General features: G+C 38.3%; 3 protein-coding genes across 8 annotated transcripts in view; 1 reads left to right on the top strand and 2 right to left on the bottom strand.

Annotated features, from left to right (window-relative positions):
• The window catches only part of LOC106878660 (connector enhancer of kinase suppressor of ras 2), a 158,195-nt gene extending 149,297 nt beyond the window's left edge, over positions 1-8,898 (bottom strand). The window contains exon 1 of one of the 2 annotated variants that reach the window (XM_089339186.1): positions 8,826-8,898. The gene's annotated coding sequence lies outside the window, so the exon portion shown is untranslated. The remainder of the gene's footprint in view (positions 1-8,825) is intronic. The other variant, XM_089339185.1, reaches the window with a different exon arrangement.
• LOC106878663 (EP300-interacting inhibitor of differentiation 3) lies at positions 1,343-9,497 on the top strand. 5 transcript variants are annotated; one of them, XR_016237806.1, is made up of 3 exons: positions 1,343-2,479; positions 6,280-6,438; positions 9,119-9,248. XR_016237806.1 is itself a non-coding variant. In XM_014927948.3 (2 exons), exons 1-2 carry the CDS (start codon positions 1,348-1,350, stop codon positions 9,127-9,129), a joined length of 1,143 nt encoding a protein of 380 aa, XP_014783434.2. In that variant the 5' UTR covers positions 1,345-1,347; the 3' UTR covers positions 9,130-9,497. The 5 variants fall into 5 exon arrangements, 2 of the variants coding, with proteins under 2 accessions (XP_014783434.2, XP_089195315.1); XM_014927948.3 differs by lacking the exon at positions 6,280-6,438 and having other exon boundaries at positions 1,345-2,479; positions 9,119-9,497; XR_001410528.3 differs by lacking the exon at positions 6,280-6,438 and having other exon boundaries at positions 1,346-2,637; positions 9,119-9,497.
• A 314-nt stretch (positions 9,498-9,811) lies between these two features.
• Positions 9,812-21,141, bottom strand: part of LOC106878662 (uncharacterized) — a 20,158-nt gene continuing 8,828 nt past the window's right edge. Inside the window, exon 2 of the mRNA XM_014927946.3 lies at positions 9,812-11,704. Within this exon, the coding sequence (XP_014783432.1) occupies positions 10,297-11,562 (1,266 nt within the window). The 5' untranslated portion in view covers positions 11,563-11,704 and the 3' untranslated portion in view covers positions 9,812-10,296. The remainder of the gene's footprint in view (positions 11,705-21,141) is intronic.

Genomic DNA, 21,141 nt, shown 5'->3' with positions numbered 1-21,141 from the left:
CGTGAGGCCCAATGCTCCAATGGTACTCTTTACATGCCACTGTCATGGGCACCAGTTACGTGACACCAACATTGGCCATGGCTATGATTCCACTTGGCTTAACAGGTCTTCTCAAGCACAGCTGACTCGTGTGTAATTTAATCATTCTCAAGTCTCAAAAAATTATCGCTAACATGGGGTAAAATGAGTAATGGCTAATTTCAATAATTTCTTCTAATTGCATGGTGTGTAAATATACCAGAGAGAGAACACTCCTGTAGATTGTGAAGAAGCTTTCAAGAATATTCTATGTTGAGTTTTTTTTTTTATTTCGTTGTGTTTGTTAATTTCAGGGTATTGATGTGTATGAGTCTGTTTTCTGGAGAATTGAAGCAGAAAATTTAGATAATTCTACTCATTCTGCCCCGGTCAATTTTGTCTTTTATATGATCAAAGAACGGCTATAATTTTCTGAAATAGCGATCAGATTATATTATAATGCATTTAGGGAAGGCCATTTACTTAGCTGATATAGTTTTTTGTAAGGTAGTGAACAATCGTAAAAAAATATATTTTTAAAAACCGGCTCACAAGGCTTCGGTCAGCCTGAGACTATAGTAGAAGACACTTGCCCAAGGTGCCACACAGTAGGACTGAACCTGAAACCATGTGGTTGGGTAGTAAGTTTTTTACCACACAGCCACGCATGAAGCATACATATGTTTGTGTGTCCTCCACCACCGCTTGATAACAGGCGTCAGGGTTTTTTTTTATTTTGCAGTTTGGTAAAAGGAAACCGATAGAAAAAGTATCACACTTCAAAAAAAAAAAAAAAAAAAAGTACTCTTCAAGGCTGCGCCCCAGGACCCAGCATGGTCGCAGTCCAGTGATTGAAACAAGTAAAAGATAAAAGATATATAGATATCGGTTTCAAATTTTGGCACATGGTCAGCAAGATCGGGGAGGATGGGCAAGTCGATTGTATCGATCCCAGTCCTCAACTGGTAGCTATTTTATTGATCTCGAAAGGATGAAAGCATGGTCGACCTCGGCGGGAAGAGTTATATAGAAATCATTATAACTGTTGCCCTTCCTTATTTCACTAAATTTTACGGTTGAACGGTTAGAGTCAAAATTATTACCCAATTCTCTTTAGTTTCGTTTAAAAATCTGGTGGACCCTGTTATTTTTGTTTTCGTTTTATCATTCATGGGAAGATGTAAAAATAAACTGTAGATCAGTATGGATGGAGTAGAGTATTCCTTTAAAAGGCGATTTCACGCCGATAAAGACCATAACTAAAATCAACTGAAAGTTACATCATTCAGGAAAAAATAAGGCGGGAAAAATAATAAAAACACGAGAATTATGTCCCTTGTAAAAACACTCTTCTGTCCTAGTGGGAAACGCGTCTCTCTATTCTTCGTTCGATGTCTTCTTCATCTTTTTAACAGAAATAAGATGTTGCCAGGTGGTGGCAATATAAATCTGTCGGGAGGGGATGCTAGCGACCTTGAAAAGCGTCAGATAAGACAAAACTACCGGTCCTTGATTGAAGAACTCAACGCCAACAAAGAGGATCTTATCAACCCATCTTCTGATGCTTTGGACGCTCAACTCAGTAAAGCTGAATTATATTCCAAACCTGTGTTTGGATCGACCAACATTCGAACGCGAGAAGCTGCTCTCGATTCTTACGCTCTGAACCTAATCTCCGGCCTCGGCAAACAGAAAGCTCAGGCCCTCAATACAGAATTCATCAGGTTCCAACCGTTGGAGTATACCGACAAACTGAAGAACAGTCTCGGTTCGGAACATTTGGAGTCGCTCGATGGAGAACGTATGGTTGTGTCTCGATCCGGGTGGATTACCATGGGACAAGAATGCAGCTATTTGTTCGCCCGTTTCACCCCTCTGCATCTTTTATACGGTTCGTTTGACCCGGGGGTCGTTAAAATGCACAAACACATCAACCGTAGACCACGAGACAAGGAAAATTCATCGGAAAAGGCGACTGTTCCGAAACAGATATCGAAATTCGGAGACATTGAAAAAAATGAAGCGACTACAGAGGAAGTAGAGCGAGTGTTGAAATGTCTTCGGGATAACCACAGCGTTGAAGGTAAAGAACCAATCTGCTATTTCCGTTTCGTTGTTAACCCGGATTCGTTTGGCCAAACGGTCGAAAACATCTTCCATGTTTCTTTTCTGGTGCGCGATGGACTTGCTAAAGTTTACCTGGACAGAGACAATTTACCGGTCATCGAACCGGTAAGTTTGGAGGAGAATAAAACTCAAGAAAGCACGAAGCGTACCCGTCAGTGTGTCATCTCTATATCTCCAGCTGAATGGCGGGCAATTAAAAAAACCTTCGACCTCCGAACTGCAATGATCCCATCAAGAACGCCTCATGAAACGAATAGATCCCAAATGACTGCTGCTATCATTCCTTCTCCTACAACATCATCGACCACAAAAACATCATCATCATCTGCGACAGGTAGAAGCAGAAGATAATCACAAAATTACCATTAACAGACTCCCTTTTTTTTTTTTTTTTGGTATTATTATTATTTTTTTTCTTTCTGTTTTTAATTTTCAGTAGTGACATTTTATCAAATGGGTCCAAAGACTGCATCTTAAACTCCTTTGCAAAAGGTATGAACAGCTCTCTGTGTCCCGCTGTCTCCCATCTTCTCCAAGATACAATGAGTTTCTTAGGTGGGGGCCTCTGCTAGAAGGACGTCATTTGTTTTTGGTCCGCTTGGAATTCCGAAACTGTTGCTGCTCTCTTCTGTTTCTCATCATTTTTCTTTCACTGCCTCCGAGGGTTTGTTTGGTTTTTACTCAATTATATTAATTCCCAGTACTTTAATTCATTCTGTCTGGTGCCTTTTTTTTTTAATCAATATTTGTCGAACCGCTAGGCTACGGGACAGACATAAATAATAACGAGGATTTTGTGTTGGTCGGTGCAAACTTTAATTTCGTCGATTTCGGAAGCAAAAAAGACAAAATGTAGAGTAACAAGGCGTAAAAGACAAGGAACTGAGACTGGCAGAAGAAATTACCAGAAGGTATTTCTGTTCGATGCCAATGTAAACATACACGCACGCACACGTTCATCTGATTCACTTCCGCAAATTTTTCTTGTCAAATTCTTTGATCGAAGTGGAGTGTAGAAGATATCCACGTGCTGAGAAGTGGGCTAGAACCCTCCCCACGTCGTTTGCGAAGCGAAGCTACATCATACCAACTTTGCCAGGCTTGTTATTACTACGATGCAAGTTCAAATCCCACCGAACTGATATAATCCTCCTTCCTTACGTATGTTTATATAAAATAAGGTCACGAACAGGGGTCGATATAATCGATTTGTGTATTTGTATAAAAAAAAGAAAAAATCCATTGTTGTTATGCGAGTTAGCAGAATCGTTAGCATGCCGTGTAAGATGCCTAGTGGTATTTCGTCCGGCTTCACGTTCTGAGTTCAAATACCGCTGGGGTCGACTTTGCCTTTCGTCCCTTTCAGCTGAACATTGGGGTCGATGTAATCGATCTTCTCCCTCTCCCGAAATTGCTGGCCTTGTTCCAAAATTTGAAACCATTATTACGCGAGTTTAGAGCGGCGAGCTGGCTGAATCATTAGTATGCCGGACAAAATACTTGGCCGTATTTCTTCCGGCTCTTTATGTTCTGACTGAGTTCGAATCCCGCTGAAGTCGACTTCGCCTTCCATCCCTCGCCGGGGCCCTACTCAGTGTTCTATCCTTCCGAAATCGATACAATGAAATATATTAAACCTACCAAATTCTGTCGAATTGACTGTCGTCACCATTGTGGCCTTGTGCATTTATTTAACAGTACCAACTTAAGTAGAGTCGGTTCTGTGGGTGCTATACTATTATTCATGGGCCGTTTTAGTTCCCTTGAGCCCACAAATAATTTCGTTATATTTCGATGATGGTTGGAGCTTCATTTTTGGTGTTGTATCAGGGCCCATGAGCACCTGTTTATGAAGCAACGCACCTACTACAGCCTTGCCTACCTCAGACGTATATTACAGGTGAGTGCCCTTAAACCCACCGCTGGTCTAGTCTAGGCTGTGCTCTGGTTTTAATTCTCAAATGAAACCACTTCTTTATAGTTAACCCCTCCTAGTGCCACCCTTTCTCGAAAGGCATGCCATCCATCCATACCACTGGAAATTTTTATTCTTGTACTCAAGTCTTCAAAAAAAAAAAATTTTTATTATATGGTGGCAGATTGATAGAATGATGGTGGACTTTTATTGATGTGGGCTTCAGTTCTGAGTTCAAATCCAGCCAGAATAGATTTTACTTTTCATCCTTTCAGGTCAGGTGATCTGAAAATAAGCACCAGCCATGTACTGAGGTTTGATATAATTGGCTATAAACCCTCAGATACATAATTTTTGGCCTTGTGTTAATGAAATGAATTATTGTTATAATTATTATTGTTTAGTTTATGTTTAAGAGAATATTTTGTTGTTTGTAAAATTTATTGTCTACATGTGAACCATAAATACATTCATTATATATACAAATATCCAAACATATATATCTCCATCCGTACACACAAATATCATATGAAATAAATATAGCCTCATAACAAGCAATTTATGTTATCAAATAGTTTCATATTGAGAAACAATAAAACTAAAAGTGTTGAAGAAAACCAAGTCATCAGACATCAGAGTTGAAAGGAAAACGTCAGGTCTTGTCTGATGATTGTAGATTTGCCTCAACACTTTTCGATGGTTCTTCTGCATGAAACCATTCAATAACATAAATTGGCTTCTATGATTAGAAATTCATAGTACTGTATATATACGCCATCTACTGTATTATCTGATTTATGAGTGCCTGTTGTTTGTTTTTTTTTAATCACTAATGAAATCTCATTGGATAACTACACACACACACACATCTTATTGTTCTCAATCCTTTTAACTCCAAGTGGAGCATAGAGCACCAACAGAAAACCTATGTTCTCTTGTTGGTATTTCCATAACAGTGTAGAAAATTTGATAAAGCTAGATGTCTGACCCAATGATTGCCAGCCTCCTTTCTCAACCAGGCTTGGGACTGACCATAGCAGAGTTATGTGTGTGTCTGTGTGTATATATATATATATATATATATATATATATATATATATATATATATATATATATATATATATATGTTTGTACACACACACTTCTTAATCAAAAATCTACATATGATATAATGTGTAAATACATGCAATTCTGTGTGTGGGAATGTGTACAAATATGCATCATCATCATCATTTAACGTCTGCTGTCCATGCTGGCATGGGTTGGATGCTTATACTTGTAGGAGAAACAGGCAGTTTCAAATTAAGTCCCCCCTCCCACCTCATGAGAATGGAAAAGGTCACAAAAGTGGATGCAAAAATGTTTTTAAAAATCCCTCTTTTCCCCCCAATATTGTAATTTGTATTATATGAAACGAAAATCCTGAAAAACAGACAAATCTGCTATGCTTTGTTTTTTTTCTTTCTTGTGTGGCAGAGGTGGCCTAATTTGGAACACCACTGGAGCAGGTGTATGTGTATGTATATTATTATATATATATATAAGCCTGCTCCTGTCAAATCGTCCAACCCATGACAGCATGGAAAATGGACGTTAAATGATGATATACACACATATAAAACTTGCATTCTTGTTTACAACAGTGATTTAAATGTTTCATTGAGAGTGTATGGCTTATTCAAATTATAAAATGTTGGGACCAGATACAAGTTTGAAGCTTCACTGTCTGTCCGTCTCTCACTCACTGTGTGTGTGTGTATATATATATATATATATATATATATATATATATATATATATATAGCCTATTTTATCTTTCCTTGATGTACCTTTTCTGATTTACTAAAGCTATTGTAAGACTGCTATATTATGATAGCCTAGGCTTACAGGTACTTCTCATACTGTCTTACCTGAAGACATTTGCTCTACAACACACACACAGATTAATGAAATGTATTGAGTCTTCAATTTATTTCTTTATATGTATATATCTGTACATAAAAATAATCATTTAAAAAAAATGTAAATATGTATGTGTATGTATGTATATGTACACACACACACAGACAAATATATATATATATATATATATATATATATATATATATATATAAATGTTCTTGTATTCATGTCTCACCTCCAGACTCTCATATAATGGATTCCTGCAATAAATGCTGTTCTCATACAACTTTCTGATTTCTAAATTTTCTTTATTGTAGGCCACTTTGGAACCCCTTTTATCATGGGTCTTTCACAGAGCCTAAACAACTGTTCCCTATAACCTCCCATTGGTCCTCAACACAAATCCTGAGTGTTGAAACTTGGCAGTATAATTTCGATTCCTAGGTGTCTGCGATTGCCAAATATCCTTGCTACAGGTACGTTAGCAACATCGGGACAGCTAAGCTCATGGGCACCACTCGTTCCACCAGAGACTGCAATGTAAGAAAAGTTTCCATTCTGTGTACGTTGATGAACGCCGATGCAAGGGAGATAACTTCGCTTTTCTCGATAATTCTTTTCCATGGCTTGCGCTCGGCACACAAAATCATCCGGCAACGCCTTTTTGCCCATCCAAATTTCTCAATGCACCGGACACTATGTCCGAAAATAAAACGGAATGGTCAAAACTGGAAAGTTTCGGTTCATAGGTATAGCCGCGGTCGGTGTGGGGCGAGACTGAACATGAGACTACATGGTTGGGAAACACACTTGTTGAACACAACAAAGATCATGCAAATATGTCCGCGAAAATAATAATAATTATTATTCTTTCTAATTCTGGCACAAGGCCTGAAATTTGGGGAGAGTACTAGACGATTACATCGACTTCAGTGTTATACTGGTACTTGATTTATCGACCCCGAAAAGATAAAAGGTAAAGTTGACCTCGGCGGAATTTGAACTCAGAACGTCGAGGCAGACGACATACCGCTAAGCATTTTAACCGGTGTGCTAACGGTTCTGCCAGCACGCCACCTTAATAATAATGAACTTCTAGTGTAAGGCAGCGAGCTGGCAGAACCGTTAGCACACCGGTTAAAATGCTTCGAGGTATTTCGTCTGCTGTTACGTTCTGAGTTCAAATTCCGCCGAGGTCGATTTTGACTTTCATCCTTTCGGGGTCGATAAATTAAGTATCATTTGCGTACTGTGGTCGACTGGCCCCGTCCCCAAAAAATTTCGGGCCTCGTGCCTAGAGTAGAAACGAATAATGAGCTCATTGTATACAGTGCTCAGTTGTACTGCAATTGGTCGGAAGAGCCTTTACAGGGACGGAAAGGCAACAATGGCGGCAACAAGCAGAAGAAACCAGAAAAAGTGAATAGTAAAAAGAGAGTGAGAAGGAAGAAATGGTGAATTGGTGTGAGAGGGGCGAAGAGTTTAGTGAAAGAAATCGAGACGAGGATTTATTTTTCTCAAGCTTGCTACTAATGCTATCGGTCTTTTTTTGCCAAACCGCTTGACAACCGCTCTTTGTTTGTTTAGGTCCCCCAGTAACTAAGCGTTTCAGCAGAAGGGATTGATAGTATAAGTCCTGAGGTAATTTCGTTCGACTAAACTCGTTAAGGCGGTGCCCCAGCATGACCACGGTTCAATGACTGAATCAAGTAAACAATAACTATAATACCTATATATATATATATATATATATATATATATATATATATATATAATGGGTAAATATTATTATAAGATCTGGTAATTATTCATATATTAATATATTAATTATCAGGGGGCCAGCACATTTAAAGAATCAAAGAGATTCAGAAATATTATCTATATCTATATATATATATATATATATATATATATATATACATCGATGATGATAACTGAACGGATGATTTAGAAGCAGACCAACGATGTGATAGAGATCTATGGTCGAAGGTGACTGGCTGGATTCGATCATTAATCAACAAAATTATTGCTCAGTGCGTTACCATCTGCGCCACCCTTACAGACCTGGTAGTTCTGCTGCCACAATAAATTGTTTTATGGCAGAAGAATACGTACGGTTACTTTATCTAACGTGTCTTTGACTTATAAAGAGTAGAGAGTAAAACACCAACATGTCTAGCATTTATTTATATTGTGGATAGAAAACGAAACCAGCTGCAGCATTTTCAATCAAAATGGCGTTGAGCAGGCAAACTCGTTTGCCCGCCAGGCAAAAACAAAAGCTTACGGGCATTTTGTCTGTCTTAATGTTCTGAGTTCAAATTCAGCCGAGTTTGATTTTGCCTTTTTTCTCTTTCGTGGTCGATAAAATAAGTACCAGTGAAACACTAGGGGCTGATGTAATTGACTTATCGTCTCACCGGAAATTGCTGGCCTTACGCCAAAATTTGAAACAAATGTTTTGTCTCGGGGGAAACTTGTTTAAAGAGACTTTTGTATCAGAAAGAGAGGACTTCGCTCAGAATGCCCGTGGATCGAAGACTCATTAAACATTGTAATTGAGGAACACTTTGCTGCTATTTCTAGTAGGTCTAGAAACCACATAGAGAGACCTTAAAGTGGTGTCTATTTTTGGTAAAAAAGACAAAACTCCGCCATCCACCAAAAGATATCTCAAAAGTTTACTTCGGGTCCCATATATGCTAAAGTTGAGCTCCCATGAACTGACTTTTAACCCTGACTTTAAACCAGATAATCTCTTCTACCAAGCCTGACTCCGTAATATCTCACTAGTTCACAGTAATGCTTTCTGCTACGGCTAAGCTATTTCAGCAATGTTTTGGTATAGTAAAAGCGAACTTACGTCTTTTACGCCATCAAATGTAGAATCCAGATTCCATTGAGATTTGTCTTCCTTTTTGAAAGAGAAACTTTGCAAAGGGAAAGAGTTGTCTCCCCTGTTCTTGTAACTTTTTTTTGTCTCCAAATCTTTCCAGTGAATGAGAATTGATGAAACAATTTTTTTAATCTTACGATTTATTCTCCATCAAACTGAGTGCATACACACACACACACATGCATGCACACACACACACACACACAGGGTGTCTGGGTTAAATTGGATGACGGTTTTTATTTCTCCTTTTTTTTTCTCAGGAACAGCTTGATGTATTGGTGAACAGTCAATGGCGTTGGAGAGCATGCTGTTGGAAGGTCATATGTGTGGCAGCAGGAGTTGGTTCCTTACCATCCCAGAAAGAGTCAGACATAATTGTCAGAGAATTTCTACAACTTCCCTGGCACCAATTTCCTAGATTGTCATCCCATGGATTTCTATGTGTGAGATGCAGAGGTAAAAGACACCAACTGCTCTGCTTGCAACACTAAAGCCAAGCTGGAGGCCAAGATCAAAGAGGTATTCAAAGATCTTCACAGGGACACAGTGAGGAATACTTGCAACAAGTTCTGGGGCTGTCTTGAAGCTGTGGGGGAAGCTATGGGGTGTCTACTTTAAATAAAATGCTTTTCAAATCTAGTTGATATTTTTGGAGTTTTTAAAATACCGTTTTTTTATAGAATATTGTTTTGTTTTCCTTTTAAGCAAACAGTCAAATTTAGCTCAAACTCCTTGTACACACACATCACACACATAAACACACACACTCACAAACACACACACACATACACACATTCTCAGAAACCAATAATGGAACCTTTACATGGTCATTTAACCCACGAGTTGAGCACTGAGGTTGATGCAGTTGATTTACCGTTTTCCCCCCCAAAATTGCTGGCCTTGTGTCAAAATTCGAAAACACCATCTGTGACAAAATTAAAAACTGAAACAAGGATGTTTTATGCAAATTTATTAACAAAATAATAATAATAATAATAATGATAAAAACAGATCTATATATATATATAAAAAAAAACGATAAAGAATTTTTAACAATTTTCATCAACAATTAAAAGATCCAAAAAAAAAAAAAAAGGATTGAGTGAATGCCTATGAAAAGAAATAAAACTGACCAATCTAATTATGGAGGAAATGTTCTTCATGTCTGGTTTTACCGAATCTAAGAGCAAGAATACTGAAAGTATGTGAATCATACAAACTCTAAACTGATTCTTTGGTTCAAGTGGGAAAATGGAATGGACTGCAAGTGTTTATTTATAATTTGAATATTTTAGAATTATTTTGTCGTATTTTTTTCTATTTTATTTCCTTTTTTTTTTTGGTCTTTCTGAAAATCTTGGTGTCAGACATAATTCATGGTCATGTGACAATGACCAATAAACCAATAAAAAATTTCGGTTTTTGCCTTTTTTTTTTTTTAAAGAGACGCATCTTGTCTCATCCACAGACTGCCATGGCTGCGAGGCAAGCTGCTCAAACTCAAAGCCCCTTCGTTAGTTATACCCGAGTGTCCCATTGATTCCATATAATCCATGTGCCTTCTCATACTGCTGACTTCACCACATTCTGATGACGCCAAGCTTGTCGGAGTGTTCAGCAGCCGATTCTGGAAGGAAACTGGTTGTCTGAGTAATGCTGTGGACGCTGTGTTGTATGTGCTTTCTACCTGGGAAGCTTCCATATCTTTGTGATTTATCTGAGCAATTTTGTTCTGGAGATCCTTCTCCAAGTTGAATTTGTCTGCAATGTCCCAAAGATAGACGCTAGCAAACACCGGGGTGGTTATCGGTTGGCTCCAGGCCACGATTGTCAAGATTTTATAGAGCTGAGGCTTTAATATGAAATTCACATCGAAAATCGTGATCGCAAATAATGGCAGCCAGCACAAAAGGTAAGTGGCAGTCATCCCTATTAACATGAAAACTCTTCTCCGATGGTTGTCGATGAAAAACGGTTGGACATCTGAATGCAATTCGTCTGTCTCTATCTCCCACAAAATATCCTTCTCGTCGTGCGCAAGGAAATCTTCACCGAAAACATTTTGCGGTGTATATGCATGGTACTGCACTTTCTGATGGAGGAACCATAGACCGACGAGTGTCAAGGTTATTGCAAAGGTTATCAAGATCAGCCAACAGACGTGGGTCACAACACTGCTCGGAATTCCTTGTTTAAATGAACAAAATCCTATGTCTTTGTTGTAATGCAATCGGCTCGGTAAAAAGCCGACACCGAGATGAATGAGAATGCTAGCAAACCAGATCATAAACAACCCGAAACTGATACAGAGATAATTATTGTAGTTCTGTCTGTAGTAGATCATGTGGTATTCTTCGTTAACGACAATTGCAAACAAGTTGTATGCCGATGCCGTCATCAGTATGATGTAAACCGTGCCGAACCAATTGCAATGAGGAATCTCCTGACGATGCTGAAGACTGTAGCCGAGTGTGATGCAAAAAGCCGACTTGATGAGGTCGAGGAGGCAATGATGTGACAGAAAAGCAGTTGCAGCGTGGCGCAGCTTTTTAAACATCATCACCGCTAACAAGACTGCAACATTGCCTAAAATACCGACAAATGCAATGGCATAAACAATGCCCCCCTCCGTGTATCTGGTATCCAGGTCAGTCTCATTCCAACTCAATGCTTTACTGATGTTTGACGAGTCTGAAGACAACATGGTTCTGGCGTGCTGAAGGAAAAGATGAGCTTTTCAAATGAGTTTGTTAGTTCTGATAGTGATTAGCTAACATAGTATCGGTTCATTTAGGAAATATCCAGAAGAAATTCTTGACGAATGTCACAGAACTATCGTGAACAATCTGAAAAAGACAAAAAAGAAAAGATTGAAATTAAACAAGTGTGTTGTTGTTATTGCTATTGTTATCATCATCATCATCATCATCATCATCATCATCGTTAAGGAGGTGAGCTGGCAGAATTGTTAGCATGCTGAGCAAAATGCTTAGGAGTATTTCATTTGTTTTTACATTCTGAGTTCAAATCCTGCCAGGGTCGATTTTGCCTTTCATCCCTTTGGGGTCAATAAAATAAGTACCAGTTGTGTACTGGTGTACTACTACTACTACTGCTACTGCTGCTGCTACATCTTGTAAATATTGTACCTTTGCATGTCCACATCCTTTCTCATTCCACAGCATATTTCTCAGATCCTGTTGTAACATTCTATTAAAATCTTGGGTAGAGGTGGTGGTGGTGGTGGCGGTGGTGGTGCCAGTGCTGATGCTAGTGTTGTTGTTGTTGTTGTTGTTGTTGTTGTTGTTGCTGTTGGTGGGAGATACGGTGTTGGTAGTCATGGCGGTTGCAGTGTTGGTGATAGTGGCAGTGGTAATTTGTGGTTGTGGTGACAATGGTTGCGATTCAGTTGTGGTAGCTATGACGGTGGTGGTGGTGGGCAGGAAGATAACGAATGTCATTCGTTAACAGTCAGATTGATTTTGAAAAATGATTAAAATATTTTTAGCTGTGATCAACAACAACAACAACAAGATATTTTAGTATGACTGAAGGACATTGGTTAATCATATTCAGAAAAGGTGGGGGAGGAGGTGGTGGTAGCTATGGTGGTGGGTGGATGGGGGAAGAGATAATTTGAAAAAGGGTCGGTGATGGGGTGGAGCGAGTGATGGTGGTGGTGGTGGTGGGGGGGGGGGGGGGGGGGTGTGAATGTTAAGACTTCAGTGCACAGTCTGGATTTCTGCTATTGATCATATTATCAGCATGATTTCTTGTACCACCACCACCACCACTGTAATTACCACTCACAACACCACTACTACCATATCACCATAATTATCATCAACAATACTATCTCCAACCCAACCCACCACCACCATCATTACTATCAATACCATCATCACCATCTCCACTGCCACCACCACCACCACAACCCACCACCACCACCAGTAAAGGCTATGATCATTATAACCAATACCACCACTAGAACTAACCACAATCACAACTAGTAAACATCATTAACACTACCACCACAACCACAACAACAACCACCATCACTACCATCTGAGCACAAAAAGATTTATTGATTGGGATGAGAGGAGAAAATTAATAACAATGACAATTGTAACAAACATTATGACAATGATGATGATGATGATGATGACGATGATGATGATGGTGATGAGGAATATGGCCTTGACAACGGTGATGTTGACTATGATGATGATGAAGAGGAGGATGACCTTCAGAATGACGACGACGAGGAAGAGGAGGAGGAGGAGGATGGTGGTGATGCTGATGATGATGACAACAACAATAAGGATAATTATGATGACAGTGATGATGATGAAAATGATGGAAATTATCTTCGTGATATTGATGGTGGTGGTGGTGGTGGTGGTGGTGGTGGTGGTGATGCTAATAATGACAATGATGATGATATTTCTACATTGACACAAGGCCACGAACATTGGAAAGACAGAGACAGAACCAATTGACTTATCTTAGAACATGACTAGTATATATGTCATTGCTTGACAACCGATGCTGGTGTATTTACGTCCCCATACACACTGAATCTATCCTTAGACTAACATAAGAGTGTAAGAAGAAAAACTGTTTAAAAGAGATTGAATCTTTGCAGTTTGCAATTGTATTAATATTAACATAGACATACTTTTATGAATCACAACACATCGATATACACAAGGATATATATATTGAATGCATGTATGTGTGTATGTTATATATATATATATATATATATATATAGAGAGAGAGAGAGAGAGAGAGAGAGAGAAAGAGAGAGAAAGGCAGACATTTCCCACGCTTGCTTGGGTGGCCTCAATTATGTTGAAGCAGCAGTTTTTACAGCTGGATGCCCTTCCTATTGTTGATCACTCAACTGTGAAGGCAGATTGGAGACTGGTTTACTGTTCCAATAAACTTGAACAGGCAGTGTTAAGTGCTTCACCCTGGGGCACAACACAAAAGTCATGGCAAGAATACACACACACACGCACATTCACACACATGTATATATGTGTGTGCGTATGTATATATAATTATATAAACACATAGATTGATGATAACATGTGTGCATGTAAGTGTGTAATTGCGTGTCTATACACACACACACACACACACACACAGATATATTGGTTATGTGGTTAAGAAGCACACCTCTGATCACATGGTTTCAGTGGCTTCAGGTTCAATTCCACAGTGCATTACTTCTCAAGAACTGTCTTCCATTATAATCCTTGGCCAACCAAATCTTTGTGAGTGGATTTGGTAGACAGAAACTGAAAGAAATCATCATCATTCTTTATCGTTCCTTTTTTTTGTCTGTGGGCATGGGTTAGAGGATTTCACAGAAACTGATGTGCCAAAGGATTGCTCCAAGCCAGACATGTAAGGGTTAGCAACAGGAAGCGCATCCAGCTGTATGTACAATACCTGAATAATATCTATTCACCTAATCCATGCCAGCATGTGAAAATGGACATAAAAACAAAAGAACAAATATCACTCTACTTTACATGTCTGTGTGTGTGTATATGTGTAAATATATATATATATATATATATATATATATATATATATATATATATGTATGTATGTATGTATATGTGTATGTATATGTGTGTGTGTATATATATATATTTGTATATACATACACACACATATATATACATATATATGTATACATATTTATATACATATATATCTATATATATATATATATGCATGTGTATATATATATATCTATATATATATATCTATAAGCGTATTTATTTATTTATATAGACATACATGCATAGTATATATGCTGTTGCTGCTGTTGCTGATGATGATGATGATGATGATGATGATAATCTTGTAGTGGTGCATTGAATAGAAAATTCTAAAAAAATAACATGTGGTGTTTTGTTCTGCTCTGGTTCCGTTCTTTTGTGCCTAATTGACTTTCTCTTTCTGTCAGTGGGAAGCTGATGAAGTGAGAAGTGGACAAAATATCAGGGATCGATAGAATTGACTAAAATCCCCTGAAGACAGTTGTTACGCATGGCCACACTCCAGCGACCGGAACCAGTAGTGGTATAAAAGAATGCAAATTAACTCCACTTCACATAATCTGACCAACACGCCTAAAAAAAGGCTGGAAAGCTGTGGTTTTTGGAGTATTCTGTCAGTTGTTTAGGAGCATTCCATTTGTCTATACATTCCAAGTTCAAATGTTGCTGAGGTCGACTTTGCATTTGGTCATTGTGGGGTTGATAAAACAAGGTACCAGCTGAAACTAGAGTTGATGCAATCGGCTTAACTCAACCCCCAAAACTGCTGTCCTTGTACCATAATCTGAAACCCTGAAAGTGAAGAAGCCTTGGAACTAGGTTAGAAAATGGTTCCTTGTCTATTGGAAAGAAACCTTGAAATAAAACTGAATAATAATAACAGAGACAGACAGACAGACAGACAAGGGACAGACAAGAAAAAGTATGGACCGTAGTAAAGGTCAGCTGTCCTGTTGATGTGAATGTCTCTTTGGAAATCAAGGAGAAAGAAGCTAACTATGGCTGATTCAAAACCTCCAGCTTCTTTATCCAGATTATAAATTCACATTTATACCACTAATAATTGATATAAGCATGAATTTATAATCTAGATATATTACATACATCATCATCATCATCATCATCATCATCATCATCATCATCATCATTGTCATTTAAATGTCCATGTTCTATGCTGACATCAATTGGACAATTTGGGCAAAATTTGATAGATTCAAGAACTGCATCATTTTCCAGGGTCTCTTTTGACAACTGGATGCCCTCCGTTACACCAATTCTTTTACAGTGTGTATTGGGTGCATTTTGGGGGATGGGGGCCACCAGCACTTGTAAAATCCCTATGCAGCTGGCAAAACTATGAACCTCAAGAATTTAACCCCAAGAATGCCAAGGTGCCACACAGTGGGACTGAACCCAGAACCATGTGGCTGGGAACACACATGACATACTTCAACACTGTTTCCATCAACTAAGTCCACTCTGGAGGCTTTGGTCAGCCAAGAACCATAAACAATAGAAGACACCTACCCAAAACTCCACACAGTAGGACTGAACTCAAGACCACATGGTTGGGAAACATGCATCTTACCAATCCAGTCACACCCACACCATATTTGCACATCTATATGAGCTTATGAAATGAAGTCTCCATTATATTCCTCAGTACAGATGCACCAATAACAGGCGTTTTTTTATGTACTTTGAATTTGGTACAAGTCCTAACATGGACTGACACTCCTAACATACCAATTTCTTCATTGCCAGAATGGTTTCAGGGTTTTAGCATCAAGCAGTAAATTTATTTATATTTTTTTAAAGGTGATGTCCCACTGTGGCCACACTAAATTAGCAGGAACCATTAAAAGAAGTGAAGAATATAAATATACACATTAGTATATTGAATTCTGCTGTAATTCTAGACTGATAATAGCTTTCTGGTTTTTTTCTGCAGACTTTCTGTTAACTGAACTGTGAGATGGTTTGGTAATTGAGGAAGAGATTTGTGGTGGTAATGCTGGTATTGGCAGTAGTGGTTAGTGGTGATGGTAGTGTTGGAGATGGTGGTATTGGAGGTGGTGGTGGTGGTGGAACTGGAGATGGTGGTATTGGAGGTGGTGGTATTGGAGATGGTGGTGGTGGAGGTGTTGGTGGTGGTGGTGGTGGTGGAGATGGTGGTATTGGAGGTGGTGGTGGTATTGGAGGTGATGATGTTAGTGGAGGTAAAGGTTGGTGGTTTTACTAAAAGTGATAGTTATATACATATATCGGAATACGCATACACACACACATGTATGTATCTCTTTGTCTGTATATATATATGTGTGTGTATGCATATATATATATATATATATATATATATATATATATATATATATATATATATATATATATATATATATATATATACATTTTATATATGTACATATATATACATACATATTTTTCCATCCATCTTTATGTTCTTTGGCAGGTTACCTCACTCCCTCATCTGTTGGTCCATGTTTACCTAGGTCTTACTCTTCCACATGTTCCTTCAACACTTCTTTATACAGCCATCCTCATCCATCCACATTACATAACCATATATGAGTGTTATCTTCTCTCTTACATATCACATCTGATGCTGCTTATGCCTGGTCTTGTATTTTGCTGCACACGCACTCTGGCACTGCACATCCGTTACAGCATGCTAGTTTCATTTCTTTCCTGTCTTCGCATGTCCACAGCCCATGTTTCACATTGTATGCTCTGCCTTTCACTCTGAGATAGAAGAGGCCTTTCGTTACCAACAGAGATAAAAGTTCTCTCAACATTCTCCAGCTGATACTTATTTAAGCAACTATCCTTTCAGAGCAACCTCCTCCACTGCTAATTGGGTCACCTAAATAACAGAACCTGTCTACTATTTCGGAGGAGCCTGCTGGGCATTTCAGAACATCCATTTCCCATCTTCTCTCATTGTTTATTGATCCAGCACATCTGCCACAAACAAGTTCTGCTTTCTCTCTTAACCTTCCTCTGGTTCCGCTGCACCTCTTACACGTCCATAGTCTGCATTGATCGTACCATTTAGGATTTCTGTCTACACTTTTTCTACATATAGAACAGGGCCATTTACATGAAGGGGAAAGTGTCATGTCTGTTTCCATACAAATTAGAACTTTTAAGTTTTTGCTAAGTAAACATTTATTCTGTGTTTTGCTTTCACAACTGACATTTCGTTTCTAATTCTACAACAATTTCAGCTGTATACACACACACACACACACACTCATATATATACATATATACAATTATACACACACACACATACAGACACACACATATATGCACATACACACATGCACACACACATATAAAGAAATACAAAATGAATGAATGCATGTGTGAATGTGTATGTACATGTGTATGCGTGTGTATGTATGCATGCATGCATGTATGTATGTATGTATGGATGGATGGATGGATGGATGGAGGATGGAGGATGGATGGATGGATGGATGGAGGATGGAGGATGGATGGGTGTATGTACGTATATTAATTTGGAAACATTTTTGCCCAAAATCTCAAATATAAGAAAAAGCATTCAAAATTAAAATTTGAATTCCAGTTCCTTGAATTGAACCAACAGTGTACATAGTTTCTTAGAGGAGAGGAGAACGAGGGTGGGGGGTGTGGAGTTGATGTACGGATTTTGAAAATGCCACCACCACCACCACCACCACCACCACCATCTACAGCGACAACAACAACAACAACGATACAAACATCATAATACCAGGCAAATAATTCCAGCATCCGATAAGAACAATATTAATAACGATAAATCTAATGGCAGCAACAACAACAACAATAACGACAATAAAATACAACAACAACAAAAACCATAAATCAAATAACAACAACAACAACAACAACAACAACAACAACAATGTAATATTTCTAATAAAAGCACAATATTTATAATGGCGATGATGATGATGATGATAACAACAACATGTATTTATTAAATGCTGCTACAAATAAAGATGAAAGGAATGTGATATTCACAATAATCAGAACAATGTGTCCAGAGAAGAGATCAAAGAATTCGGGGAGGGGGGAGGGAGGGGGGAGAATGGTTGGAAGGAAGGAAAGACTGGAAGCTCTGTGTTCTGGGTTTCTCTCTTATGTCTTTCTGTCTGTCTGTCTGTCCATCTCTCATATGTATATCATCATCATCATCATCATCATCGTTTAACGTCCGCTTTCCATGCTAGCATGGGTTGGACGATTTGACTGAGGACTGGTGAAACCGGATGGCAACACCAGGCTCCAGTCTAATTTGGCAGAGTTTCTACAGCTGGATGCCCTTCCTAACGCCAACCACTCAGAGAGTATATATATATATATATATATATATATATATATATATAATATAATATAATGTGTGTGTGTGTGTGTACAGGGGTTCAGGCCTACTACATGGAACAAGGGCAAATGACTTCAAAAAGTATCTCGGGCAAAACTTTGTGAGTGGATTTCATAAACAGAAACTGAGAGAAGCCCATCGTATATGTGTTATATATATATATACATATGGGAGATGGACAGACAATACATGCGTGCAATACATCTAGACTGTAGGGTATTTCTAAAGTTTTCAGCTTGGGAGGTATTGAACCCAAAGCTCCGATGACAATAGGGATAACCTTTATGTTTGACTCTCGTAGCTGCCACATCTTAGCGATCTCAATTCTCAGCTCTCCATATTTATCAACTTTTTTCTCTTTTTTCATGATGATGTGTTTTTCTCCTGGCATTGCTACATCGATTATTAGGCCCTCTTGTTTGTCCCTCCTAAAGGTTACCATATTTGGCCTTCGGTACTCTAATACCTTGTCTGTCTGGAAGTCAAAGTCCCATAGGATCTTTGCCTTCCCCTTTTCATCCATTACCTTGTCCGGTGTATCTTGGTACCAGGTAGCAAGTCAGCAGAATTGTTACCATGCTGGACAAAATGCTTAACAACATTTTTTTCTTTTTTTCTGAATCTTTATGCTCTGAGTTCAAATTCTGCTGAGGTTAACTTTGCCTTTCATCCTTTCTGGGTCAATAAAGTAAAGTACCAGTTAACTCCAAGGGTTAATCTATTCAATTTGCCTCCTCTCTTGCTGGCCTAGAGCCAAAATTAAAAAGAATTGTTATCATTAGTGTTGTCGTTGTTTTGGTGTGACAGTCAAACAGTAAATTGGCACAATCTGAAGTGCCAAAAAATTCTTGGACTTTTGCCTAATTTAAAAATCAATATTATTTGGCAGAATCAATAGTTCTACAGACAATATATCTTGAAGCATTTACATTCTGAGTTCAAATCCTGCTAAGATTCACTGTGTCTTTCATCTATTTTGTCAGGTTTAATGAAATAAGTATTTAATTAAGTGGTAGTTATGTTACGGTACTTAATTAACTATAATCAACTATTCTCTTCCTGTCTCCTAAAATTTCTCTTTACTTTTTGGAGGAGTAACATCAATCCTTAAATATTAATAATAATAATAGATAGATAGATAGATAGATAGATAGATAGATAGCTAGATAGGCAGGTATATATATATATATATATATATATATATATATAGATAGATAGATAGATAGATAGATAGATAGATAGATAGGTTGCCGCACAAATTAATCGATACATACATAGGTATATATAGGTATGTAGGTGTATAGATAGATATGTAGATAAGCAAACTGATAGATACTTAGATTAGATAGATAGAAATATAAAGATAACATAAGGAAGAGAGAGAAAGTAAATTAGAGAGAGGATAGAGAAAGAATCTAAGGACAGAAAGAATTGGAGAGAGAGAGAGAGAGAGAGAGAGAGAGAGAGAGAGAGGGGGTTAAAGAAAGGGAGATTGATAGAGCATGAGAAAGTGAGAGGAAGAGATAGATAGAAAGTAAGAAATGACAGAGAGAGAGAGTGTGGTGGGTGGTCATAGTGTTATGGTTTGCTTGACATATGTAAGAGAAATCAGAAATCAATATGGTGCCAAAAGGGGGTTTTGTCGATTGTAAGTATTAAAAGTTAAGGAATGTACGATGTCTCAGAATTCCTTTGTTTCGGCTTCATTTTGCTGGCAATATTTTTGTATTGAATAGCAATTTTTCTCCTTTTTTACATCAGACCAGTTACAACATCTTGCAGCCATCTTACAGGCTTCTTATACACATATACAGACATGGACCGACAGGGGAAGACACACACACACACACACACACACACACACACACACACACACACACACACACACACACACACTTTCTCTCTCCCTCTCTCTTGCTCTGTTTCATACACACAATCTCTCTCTCTCTCTCTCTCTCTCTCACACACACAGACACACACTCTCTCTCTTACTCTCTGTCTCATACACTCACACACACAGTCTCTTTCTCTCTGTCTCACATACACACACATACATACACACTCTCTCTCTTACTCTGTCTCATACACACACAGAGTCTCTTTCTCTCTCTCTCACATGCACACACACTCTCTCTCTCTCTTACTCTGTCTCATACACACACAGTTTCTTTCTCTCTCTCTCTCTCTCTCACACACACGTTCATTGAGCATGTCAGTGTATGTGTCTACGTGTATGTATGTGTATGTGTTAGTGACTCTGTCTTTGTGAGGGTTTATAGATTTGTGTATGTGT

Source organism: Octopus bimaculoides, chromosome 21, assembly GCF_046866305.1.
Source record: "Octopus bimaculoides isolate indiv1 chromosome 21, ASM4686630v1, whole genome shotgun sequence".
In the NCBI taxonomy this organism is placed as follows: Eukaryota; Metazoa; Mollusca; class Cephalopoda; order Octopoda; family Octopodidae; genus Octopus; species Octopus bimaculoides.
This window is presented reverse-complemented; position numbering and strand designations above follow the sequence as displayed.

What these genes read in the sequence shown, in the direction of transcription:
- LOC106878663 (XM_089339189.1), top strand. Translation starts at nt 1,348, where the DNA reads ATGTCCCTTGTAAAAACACTCTTCTGTCCTAGTGGGAAACGCGTCTCT.